The sequence below is a fragment of the Protomyctophum bolini genome (assembly GCF_963924005.1).
Source record: "Protomyctophum bolini genome assembly, chromosome: 11".
NCBI classification, from domain to species: Eukaryota; Metazoa; Chordata; class Actinopteri; order Myctophiformes; family Myctophidae; genus Protomyctophum; species Protomyctophum bolini.
The window spans coordinates 19066391-19078934 of NC_137872.1; the positions used below are offsets into that span (position 1 = coordinate 19066391).

Genomic DNA, 12544 nt, shown 5'->3' on the forward strand with positions numbered 1-12544 from the left:
GTGCATAACTGGATTAAGTACATTGAGATACAGTACATGTTATCCAGTATGACACTTTCGGCAATAGTTCTCCATCCTACCTCTATATTGTTCAATATCCAATTAAAATAATATGTCCATCAATGTCCATGTCTATTCCTCATGTGTCATATGTCTGCGATTGACTTTGTGTGTATGTGTGTTTGTATTACGATAACTTGCAAATGATTAACAACTGATTACAACACAAACAGGACAGCATGTGCCACTTAAAAAGACAATACGGAAGGAACAGTATGCAGCGGGGAATCAGTAATAGCGCTGCGTAAGTCAATAGGGAGTCAGTAATAAATCTGCCGTAAGACAGTAGAATAGGGGGTCATTATTAAGGGAGCATATACTGTATAAGCATAATGTAGTAGGGGGAGTCAGTAATAAGGTTGCATAAGTCAGTAATAAGTGAGAATAAGCCAGTTGGGAGTCAGTTATAAGCGAGAATAAGGCAGAGGGGAGTCAGTAATAAAGGAGCATTAGGGAGTTAGTAATTATTGTAGTAAAGTAACGGTAGCCTCGGGAACCCAGGCATTTAAGTTTCTCCATTCAATATTTAGATATTGGATATTCATTTTAGCTTCCATTTTAACCATGATAGATTCATCGAAAACACCTGTTTGATATTGTCCTTCTAATACGTGGGCCCGTGTTTTTTTAATTTAATGTTTTCATATATTTTTTAATAGTTATTTTGGAAAATAAAATAAAAATAAAAGTACAGTTTCTATTCCACCATATTGATGAGGAACAGAGGTGTCAGAATCCAACAGGCTGGTGCTACGGCCACCATGCTGATGTTATACTGGTAACTTACTGGAACATGGCTACAGAAATGGGGAGAGCTCAGATAGTCATGTGCTAACTAGGCACTGGAGAGGCAAACAGTAGCCAATAATTATGGAATTGCAACCTGCAAGAAGTCCATAGATGCTGATACTGTCTGTTTCTATTTGCCCATTTGCCAAAGAAGCTTGCAATTTACAATGGGAAAGAGAATATACATAGGCAAGACATCCTCGCACGTTGGGTGGTCTAGAATAGACCAGGGGTGTCAAAGGTAAGTTGCGTGCTCTGCTCGTACACAAGTAATCCATTCAAGGCCAACTTGTGTGCAAAGCGCAAGTTGGCAGCTCGACAGAGTGCATTTCTAGTTATTATAAAGCATCATGTGTCTTTATAAGCGCTTATAACTATAACTAACCTGTTTCATGAGCAGATTATAATGCCTTGCATGGCAAGTGTTACCAAAGAGATAAACTGGAATTTATTTGCACATACAGTACATTTTGTTGGAACAGTAACGTGATGCATTCAGCTCGGTCTGTTGCTTGCAGCACCTTGTGACAGTAAGCATTTACAGTTTAACACAAACCAACAACAGCCAATACAGCACTTTGATATTCATACATTTAATATAAACATAAAGCAAAAAAGTGTGTTTTGTTTGCTACTGTAGATCATTTCTCTGTTGCTTCTCAGCAGTAACCATTATTGAATAGAATATATCATCTCAGTCGGGTGGAAACCTCATATTTCCAAAACTATTACTTTTCAGTATTCAAATTTAAAAAAAAAAAGGTGCAGATCTACAAGCTCAAAACACACTTGTGGATCTGCTACTTTTGATGCTTTTGTGTGAGGCTGTAGTATGAATGAATAGTTTATTATAACTTCTACAGTTGAGTTTACAAATAAAGAGATGGCACCGAAGAGGTGTAGGCTGAAACCGAGGCTTATTATGCCTATTTGCCTACTACCCCATCTACAGAGTAACTTTGTTTCTAAAACTAAAAACGGTTTCAGAACTTAATTTGACCAAGCTGAAAACAATAATTATGTCAACAACTTTTACTTGGGGGCAGGGGAGTTTGACACATTGTTCATTGACACAACCAACACACTCAGCTGTGCCACTCGTCCCATAAAATGCTTGTTCCCTTCCCAAAAAATTTGGTACCATTTGAATAATGAAATAAACAGGCTTTCTAACAGCATAAAAGTTAATGGCAAGAAGCATTGTTACAACAGAGATGTAATCTACAAAATCTTTTGTTTTATGTTTAAAATTACATTTATGATATTGTTGCTGTCGGGCAGAAAGCTCTCCAAAATCTCCATATTTTAACCCCCCCCCCCCCCCCGCCCCCTTTTGAAAATGAATGCCCAACTTGATCATACTACAGTGGCACACAAAAGTACAGTATCACAAGTAGTAGACCTACAAGCCATAAACAAGGCACAAAACATGATTTGAGCGTGTAGATCTGCTATTTTTGTCTTTGATTGTATTTGAATCCTGAAAAGTAATTTTTTTGACAGTCTGAGGTTTCCACTTGACAGTGATAATATGCTTTACTTGCACAATGCCCCAAAGGACGGTGACGGCAATTCCTTACCGCACTGCTTATACCTAAATAGAACTAAGACACCATTTTATATCACAAGGAACACATTTATCTGAGCTTAACTTGTAAATACATATACTGCAGGGCAGTGGTTCCCCAGCTAAATTATCAATATAGGTACAGTAGGAACCAAATGGACCCGTTCCATTTCTGTACACTCAGGAGTTTTATAGGGGTCCGTGGGATAATCTACCAAACTGAAAAAAAAAAAAAAAGATTGGAGAATTGCTGCTGTAGGGGTTAAAACAACACTACTGTGCTTTGGCAGCTTGACCTTCTTTCAATTAACATTCAAAGTCAGATGGATTGTTGGTATTTTTCATTCAGTTCTGTTCAAAGGTCCAAACTTTGCTGCTTTTTTTCCTTTTTTTTAATTGCTGAAGTCACATGCAAAAAGAAGCAAGTATTGGCCCTAGCAAAGAAGACACTGTATTCATATTCAGACATATCTGCATAAGACACTAGACTACACGTCTAAAAAGCCTGAGTTTTATGCTTAGTTGTGCGCAGAAATCAACCCGATTTTACCCGAACTACAAGCTCACAGCAACGTGCTTGTGTCCTGATATGTTGCGAGCTTATGAATCTGCTATTACTCGGGCAACAGAGAGTATAACTCAGCCGTAATACTGACTGAAGTCAGAAGCGAAGTACGGAGGAAGGGTCTCACTGAACGCTACACACAGAGGGCGGAAAAAAATCCATGCAAATTAGGAGAAAAAAACAGAAACCAGGGTCTTGCCCCTTTGGTGTGGTTAGGGCTTTAGGCCTACGGTGTTCGGTGAATGTCGTCCCCCACAGAATAGAGATGCTAGGGTTTAAGTGGTTGAACATTTAAAAAACAGTTCCTAATTATCACACAAATATTTGGTGGCCCCCTCTGCAGTATTTATTTTATTTGTTTGTTTTGGGACATTTTTGCCCATGACCGCTACACCAGTGGACTGGGCCGTGGACCACCGCCATAGGGGTCCCAGACCCCCTGTTGAAGACCCCTGGTTTACATAATCAAATGACAAAGGTGGCGCGAGAAGCACATTTGAAAAGTAACGTTAGTAGTTGATTGACTGATTAACACATTCTCAGAGGGCATATGTCCTAATGCCTGACTCAAGATAGCAGATCTAATGTTGATCGGCTCTATTCACGTGATGATGACACCCATGCGCAAAGTGCAGTATTTATCAGGCTTAAAAGGGTGGCACACCCACTAATGATTGTCTGCAAGTGTAATTTTTTACCTTATGTTTGGTATATATTCTGAGGCATCTTATTTGATAAGAAACTATATTAGATTACACTCCACGGATGTCAGAAATATGTCGCTGGCTGATAAAAAAAATGGCATGCCTCTTCTCTAGTTGAGTGTTGACGTCTAAATTCATTGCATGGGCTAAAACGATAGGGTTGCTTATATCTAACCGTTATATTTTACCATCACTTATGATACTTTACATTCATTGTGATATTTGGTAGCTTGTAAGAGCCTAGGGGCTGTATTTTGCATGTCTTAAGTACCAGGTCTTATTACTTAACTTAAGACCTGGAGGCGTGGTCAATGCTCTTTGGCCACTCAGAATAGCCAAATGGCATTGATCACGCCTCCAGGTCTTAAGTTAAGTAATAAGACCTGGTACTTAAGACACGCAAAATACAGCCCTAGATGTCTCCACTACTAGGCCTAATAGACATTGTTTAGGCATCTTGTTATGGTTCAGTTGTCCATGAAGCAGCCACAGTATACAGTAACTATGATTTCTGCGCTGTGCTCTTAGCAGTACTACCGTACCACTGAATGAGTGTTATTGTACTTCTACCCATAATATCATGTTACATAAAGCATAACCATCACCAGATTCACCACCGAGAATATTGTATCACCTCCTATTTGCCTCATCGATTGCGGCTTGATCCAGTATTCCACGACAAAACTATTCCAGATTTAAAACAATAACTGAATTGTTGGTTTGTCAGCTGCCGCCGGGCGTAAACCTTGTAAGCCCAAACTGTTCCATTTAAATAAATAAAAAACGATTTAAAGTAGTGAGAATAGCCCAATCTACAGGCTTGTAGATCAGCTATTTTAACTACTTTTGTGCAACACTCTTGTATGATGAAGTAGGGGCGTGCATTTACAACAAAACATACAAATGTTGAAATATTATGAAGATTCAAAGTTTCCGCCCGACAGTCAGCAGAGATATATAGTAGATGATCAGCTATTTTCGCCCAACGTTCTCCCCCAGAATAGGGATGCTCTTTTTTGTGTAGCGTGTTCTTGTGTCCACCTGGGGTCAGTAATCCTCCACCCAGCCGTTCTCCATCGTGAAAGCATCGATGACTTCCTTCATGGCCAGATTAGGGATGAGCTGCTCTTGAGTCAGCTGGGCGCGGGTCACTGGGTCAAAATGGCCGACCCGCTGTAAGTAAACATCAAACAATTATTAGACTATAAAGCAGCAGTTCTCAAACATTTTTGGCTCAGATCACCCTTGTAAATAACTTTTTCATCAACGGCACCCCTGCATTGCCTTGTTACTTCATAGCACCTCATGTCATAGTATATGGATGTAGGAGAATTCCATGCTAGAAGGCTTTCTTACCTTTATTTGTAGTCGTTACGTCCCCAACAAAGAGGTCCAGGTGTTATTTTGTTATTATTGGCTATTTCCCCATATATAAGCCCTCAATGGGGTTTTTGTGCTAATTCGCTTATTTCCATTGAAATAAGTAGTAAAGTGTGCCGCTCAGGATACTATTTACATTATGAAGAGAGGATTATGTACAAAAAATATAGATTTTTGAGCGATGGAAATAAGCGAATTGGCATAACACCCCATAGCCCCATTCAATTCAATGCAATTCAATGCAATTCATTGAGGGCTTCTGGTATAGGGGAAATAGCCAATAATGCGCTTTTGCACAAAATAACACCTGGAGCTCTTTGGTGGGGACGTAACAACTACAAATCAAGGTAAGAAAGCCTTCTAGCATGGCATTCTCCTTTAACAGTAAGTAAATATGTAAATCATTGCCGCTAAGATACAGTATGTCACGAGAATAATAAAATGATGAAAGTAATTGGTGTTTAACCACTTAAGCCGCCACATCCCTATTCTGGGGATAGTCTCGCGTTACCAGACTGTTCCCTCTCGCAATTTCCAAATGCTTCCATCATACAGTCTGGAGCAACGGAAGAGCTGTCATGAGTAAAATATAAAACGGAAGTGGAGCCTCCTCGCCACGTTTCGTCTTTACAATCGCGCAAATGTATTTCTCTCAAGCAGAAATGATGAACCGGAAGCAGCGGGACACAAATCGGATAGAGTTGTAGTTCTGTTAGGTTATGTTTACATTTGCGTTGTGGCACAACTACAATACGTCACCAGTCTCGTGTTGATCGCGTGGAGTGAGGTTACTCTAGGAGGGCATGTCATACAAACATTACATGTGTTAGTGAATAAAAGAATGTCGAGTTACAGACAGTACAGTACAATAGAACTATAATCGGCGTGGTTGTATTTGGTCTCCCTGCTCTTCTATTGAAACATTTAGATCCTGTGTCTTGGTTGGACACGACTTTGACCAGTACTGTAGGTCAAAATTCAAATCCAGGGTCAAACAGGAAGGTTACATACTGATGTAACAGGGTTCCCCCATCTCTCCACCTTTTTTTAAATAAACAAAAAGATACCCTGGGTCGGGATCCCAATCTCATCCAATCAGGAGATGACAACTCATGTGGGATACAGGACAAACAAGTGAGATTGTGATCACGGTTCAAATGGATGAATATGTTTAGGTACAGTATAGGTACAGAACCTGCAGATGGTCTTCAATGTCTTTGCGGTCGTAGGTGATACCGCTGGGTGTGATGCAAGGTTCCTTCATCAGCTCAAAGCTGATCTTTCCACACAGGTAGTCTGGGATGTCCCGCTTCTGTCAGGGTGCGTGCACGCACACACAAGCCAGCCACACGCCCACGCACAATTATGAATTTATATTTTGAAAACTTTTCATGTATTGCTGAGAGTTTGCTGAGAGTGAAGCTATAATAGTGTCAGTTACCAGCAGTCACCAGTACTAACCTTCCTCTTTTCATCGACTTGACAGAACAGCTCCTCCATGTTTGAAATGTATTTATCCTACAGGAGAAAGCACATCGATATAATCATCAATTTATTGAAATTATGTCATCATTTAAACAAGCTGAACTTAAATAGCTCTATATTCCGCTAGTAATCATTGTATAGTGAGTTCACAGGGGTCTTCACATCTCTCCCTCTCTTTAGAGAGAGAACTAATACAGAATACAGGATGAACAAGTGAAATTAGAAGTGGAACATGAACAAATTAACAGACAAAACATGGAACTGGAACACTATAAAGCTGATAAATTATCTCTGTGCGGTTCTCTCTCCTGATTGGATAAAAGTGTCATACCAGCCTTGAAAATGTGTTTTCTGCTTGCGATGGGGAGGTGTGCAATGTCACTATCAATGATTCACATTCCCTTTCTAAATTGACTCTAACTTGTGTGCATCACGATGATCACAGTGATAACGTACATATTTGGACTGGATGGTGGTGAGGTTGTGTTGGTTTCTGCCGTCCTTCAACTTGTCATCTTGTTTGTGTCTGCAGCCCTCCAGCTCTCTGCGGAGCAGACATGGACCAATTCATTCACAATGCATCTCCAACACTTTGAACTGCAGGACACGAGGAGTGTGCCGAATAAAAGTCTGTGAATATTTCTCATCAAACTGTTCATACAGTCCCGGCCTCAGGGGCACGTTTTTCCCGTTTTAACACAAAAAACACAACAAAAGGAGGCCTTTATCAATTTAGGCATTTAGCAGACGCTCTTAATCCAGAGCGATTTACAGTAAGCAAGAACAACACAAGGTAAATACATCAAATACATAGAAATGCTACGGGCTAGAGTAGAGTCTGAAAAGGTGAGTTTTCAGACTACGGCAGAAGACCTTAATGTAAACGAAGTCCACACCCACAACACCAGAGGTAGTGCAACAAACCATGTACAACCCAGATTCGGCACAAACAAGGGACTAAATTATTTTCGCTCCTATGCCACCAAAATGTGGAACGCCCTACCAACAGTCATTAAGACATGTGAATCCCTTGACTCATTCAAAACCGCTCTCAAAGGGCACCTACGGATGGCTGCAATTCGAAACTGGCCTCTGTAAAATCTGAATGGGAGACATATGAAAATTGTAGCTGGTTGAAGACCCACCTCTCTTTCTTTGCGAGGATGAGTTTGGTGAGGTAGGCGTGCAGCTCGTTCTCTTGGCTAAGACGCTTCTCCTCCATGCTGTTCCAGCGCTTCTTCTTGGCGATTCGGAGCGCGCTGGGAATGTCGTCGCCGAAATTCAGCCGCTGCTCTTTGGCTAGGTTGTAAGCTATAGGTAGCAACAGACAGGGTTGTCGTCACGAACGTGACATTTTAGTCGACGATTAATTGTTGTACAAATTTTTGCGATGAACAATTTCATTTACGTTTTTCGGCACTGAATGTTGGAATATGAATAAAGTATATCTCTAGTGTCTCATGAGAGGTCTACATCACTATAGAACTGTCGGGTGGAAACCTTGTATGTCCAACAGCGTTCCTTGAAAATAATTTAAAGAAAAATGTGACAAAAGCCACAACGTGTGTCATTGCAAGGTGTTGTGGGCTTGTAGATCTGTTATTTTCACTAGTTTTGTGCAAAATAATTAAAATTTAAATATGGTGGTGATACAGTACGAGGTTTCCCGACAGCAACATACGCGGTATGTTCTATCAATGTCAAACAGCACTTGAGTTGGTCAAGTTAAGTGTATTTACATAGCACATTTCATACGACTAGTGTCAACACAATCTATTATCTATAGGGATGGGCATTTTGTTCTGTAAACGTTTAACATTTGGAATGTGGGACGCCTATGACGTCATATCAATAAATAAAGTTGCAGTCCTATGTGTGGGTTTTGTTTTTTTAATTGTAATGTAAAATATTGTAAGAGGAACAATTATAGATTAATATATTTAAGTGAATTATTCCATTAATATTCTGTTATTGTATCTGGTTATAGTGACACATATTTAGGTTTAACCCATCAAAACCGGGAAAGTATCGGTCATTTTAGATTTTAGCTACTGTATATACATACAGTACATCGTCTCTGTCGTGGAAACCATACATTGTGTGTGTGTGAGTGTGTTACTTTTCAGGATTCAAATTCAAAAGTAGCAGATCTATAAGCTCAAAATGTGTCTCTTAGTGCCTCATTTCCAGCTTGTGGATCTGCTACTTTTGATGCTTTTGTGTGAAGCTGTAGTATGATCAAGTACAGGGTATTAATTTAAGAAAAAACACAAAAAGTTTAAAATATGGAGATGAGTGGATTCTGCCCGACAGCAGCAACGATATAATGCAGGTTCTTTCAGAAAATTGTTAGGATTTAGAAGGCATTTTGTAGAGTCTTCTTAATGGTTTAACCATCCTATCCCTAAACTAGACTTGACAGTGGAAACCAACCCCCCCCCCCCCCCCCCCCCCCCCCACACACACACACACACACCTTTCTTCAGGTTGCCTATGGCTTCGTCATAGTTCTCCATCTCCAGGTGACACTGTCCCATGAAGAAGTGGGCCTTGACTGACTGGCCATCCAGCTCCAGGGCGTGTTTGCAGTCCGCCAGGGCCTTGTCATACTGCTGCAGCTTCACGTAGCACAGCGCCCGGTTGGTGTAGTATGCCGGGATGGATGGCATGTGGCTCTGGAAGGAGGAAGCGCAAATGGTTACTTTTGGATTAATCTCTCAAAAACAGATTATGAGCTGCACAAACAGCAGAGGGCGCTGTTTATCCTTTTTTTGCCGATGTGTTCCCAGATTGTTTTTGGATTGTTTGTGATTTTCATGGACAGGATCTCGAGGCGAAGTCATGGCGGAAAGGGTATACGGCTCGATGAGCTAAGGGTTGAATCACTGCTTTTTGCAGATGATGTGGTCTTGATGGCACCATCGGTCCAAGACATTCAGCTCTCACTGGACCGGTTCGCAGCAGAGTGTATGGCGGCTGGGATGAGGATCAGCGTCTCCAAATCAGCAGGAAACCGGTGGATTGTGCAGTCCGGGTAGGGAATGAGGCATTACCCCAGGTGAAGGAGTTTAAGTATCTCTGGGTCTTGTTCACAAGTGAGGGGAGGACGTAGAAGGAGATCAGCCGGGGAATTGGAGCGGCAGGGGCTGTATTGCAGTCGCTGTGTGAAAAGAGAGTTGAGCCAGAAGGCAAAGCTCTCTGTCTACCGAGCAATCTTCGTTCCTACTCTCACCTATGGTCATGGTGTGGTGTGGTCATGGTGTGGGTCATGACCGAAAGAATAAGGTCACGAATACAAGCGGCCAAAATGAGTTTTCTTCGACGGGTGGGAGGTAGGGTGAGAAGTTCAGTCACACGAGAGAGACTCGGGAGTAGAGTCGCTGCTTCTTCGCGTGGAAAGGAGCCAGGTTAGGTGGTTCGGGCATCTGATTAGGATGCCTCTCGGGCGTCTCCCTAGGGAGGTCCTCGAGGCACGTCCCACTGGGAGGAGACCCCCGGGCAGACCAAGGCGCAGTTGGAGGAAACACATTGACTCACTGGCCTTGGAACGTCTCAGGATCCACCAGGAGGAAGTCACTAATGTTGCTCTGGAGAGGGAAGTCTGCTCTGGTGGAGCAGTTGCCCCCGCGACCCGACTACGGATAAGTGGTTGAAGATGGATGGGTGGATATAAAGCACTTCATTAGTCACACAGTGAGGGGGAAATAAATCATGTATTGGAATCGCGATGCATCGTGATACAGTACGGTATCGGTTATCGATTTATAATCGAATCGTAGCCCTCTGAATCAGAATCAAATCGAATCGTCACAGGTACCTAGAGATTTCCGCCCCTATGCTTTCAAGTTGCACATAATCGTAAAGGGCGTCACTTACGATGGCTTTGGTGTAGCAGGCAGCAGCCTCCAAGTACTTGCGGCTCAGGAACAGTCTGTTTCCCTGCTCCTTGGCCTCCTGTGCGGACACTGAGGCGTGCTTCTCAGGGCTGCCCTCCATCTTATCCACCAGGCGCGCTGCACCGCTGGCAGCTGCCTCTCTGCTTTGCTTCCCTATCCTGCTGCTTTTTAAATGTGCCACGGCCACCTGCGTGGCGTGAAAAGACAGGAGAGATAAGCACAGGGATTCACATGCAAGTCCGAAAATAATATCTATTAACCTGCAAATGAACCATTACAGGTCGAACATAGACATAGGCCTATAGGACCACAATGGAAACACGTCCCAAACTTTTTGTGTGTTATCCCTTTTGCTTTAATGTCTTACTGTACCATGTCCATGTGCTGTTTACATTTCTGACTAATTACAGACCTGCAATTGTTCATTTGGTTCTAACTATCAATTATTTAGCTGAACCCCTGGGGGTCCCCACTTTGAGACACACGCACGTACTGGCCTACAGCCATTGAATTTCAAGTAACGATAATTCTGTGGACTTCACCTGAATTTGTCAAAACCATTCATATTAAGATTTCAAGGAAGGGACCTGGTAGATCAGGCCACAGACAACCATTTTGATACTCATTTCTATCTCTGGAAATCCCCAATCTATAATCTGTTGATCACCATCACTGACTGTGTTAATTTAACTCAGGGAGGCTGGTTCTAAGAGGGGACAGGCAAACTTGCATCCTGCCCACCCAATCAAAAGTTATAGAGAATATAATTTATTTTAGCCAATATAAAAATAACACCACAAAATATCTGTACCATTTATGATTGGGTGGGCAGCATTTTTAGAGAAATTTAGACCCATCTGAACACTGTTCAGTGCTGTTAACCGACAGGGTGCTGATGGAAATACTGTTTGTCAAACGATAGATAGATAGATAGATAGATAGATAGATAGATAGATAGATAGATAGATAGATAGATAGATAGATAGATAGATAGATAGCATAGTTTATTAGTTTTCTGTGCATTCCATCCGTCCGTCCCTTAGAGTATAGGTCCGTCCTAGCCCAATAGGTGCACATCCTAGTGGGCCAGGCTACAACTGACAAATGGTCCACTGACCACTGGTCACATTTGTACATTATGTATGACTGGTTATGTATTATGTATACAGACTGACTGGTATTAAACTGGTAAGGATCCATTTGGTTACAGACTCACTGACATGGTAAGGTAACTGGTAAGGGTCCATTTGGCTCAATCATTTTGGCTGGGGACCCACTGAAACCCCAGAAGCACAATGACCGTGGAGTCCTGCTGTAGCCCTAGCATGGTTGATATTCCGGGGATAATCCCACATTTAATGTATGGAATATCAAATCAAATCAAATGGCTCTTACAATCAGTCAATATGAGTTTTGCCTTTGATATAGCTAGGCTAAACCGTATCCCGTTTTCTTAATGCACTGTCTCCGTTTAAAATGTTGATTGTTTCTATTACAGTTACCTTGACACGTTTGTCGAGAAGGCAGACACTTTACCAACCTGAGATCGCTAACTATGTCCAATCATGACACCACTAGATAACATCATGACAGCTAGTGCACGGTACGCCGAATTGAGTGACCTATCGAATTGAGTGACGAAAGGCGGCGACATTTCACGTTTTTACTTTACTGGGCAGTGGGCACTGGAGGAAAATGTTCTAGTGTCCACAAAGAATAAAAGACAACAACAACAATAATAATAATAATAATAATAATAATAATAATAATAATAATAATAATAATAATAATAATATCCCCATTTGTCTAAATCGCAGCGATCTCTGGAATAACATAATTCGATAGGTCACCGATTTTAGTCTAGCAGTTGCTAAACGCTGTCTAGTAAACGTGCATTTCAATTGTTGTGAGAGACAACGACATTTAGCAAAGTGGTTGTAATGTTTGTATAAAAGAAGGTTGTGCTACCTTGTTTGTTAGCGTTTAATGCCACCGCTGTCTGTATGCTCTGTTGAAGATAGTGCTCAATACAACTGCTGTGTCTGCTGCGGACAACTTAACCAGCAGAGTACCTTTTGTCGTTTTGGTTTGATAGCAG

General features: G+C 41.6%; 1 protein-coding gene across 1 annotated transcript; it reads right to left on the reverse strand.

The window, feature by feature from the left end:
* Positions 1–2197: 2197 nt before the first annotated feature.
* Positions 2198–12544, reverse strand: LOC308324188 (E3 ubiquitin-protein ligase CHIP-like). Its single transcript, XM_080776162.1, has 8 exons — positions 12415–12544; positions 10427–10633; positions 9027–9225; positions 7696–7861; positions 7007–7094; positions 6527–6583; positions 6261–6377; positions 2198–4858 (listed from the first exon to the last, which is right to left on the reverse strand). Exons 2-8 carry the CDS (start codon positions 10544–10546, stop codon positions 4733–4735), a joined length of 873 nt encoding a protein of 290 aa, XP_080632288.1. The 5' UTR covers positions 10547–10633; positions 12415–12544; the 3' UTR covers positions 2198–4732.

Excerpts from the sequence above, each read along its gene's own strand:
- LOC308324188 (XM_080776162.1), bottom strand. The coding sequence starts at position 10,546 with ATGGAGGGCAGCCCTGAGAAGCACGCCTCAGTGTCCGCACAGGAGGCC. Across the intron at positions 7,095-7,695 it reads ATCCTCGCAAAGAAAGAGAG|AGAGCTGGAGGGCTGCAGAC; the intron begins GTGGGTCTTCAA and ends TCTGCTCCGCAG. Across the intron at positions 6,584-7,006 it reads CCACCATCCAGTCCAAATAT|GATAAATACATTTCAAACAT; the intron begins GTACGTTATCAC and ends TTTCTCCTGTAG.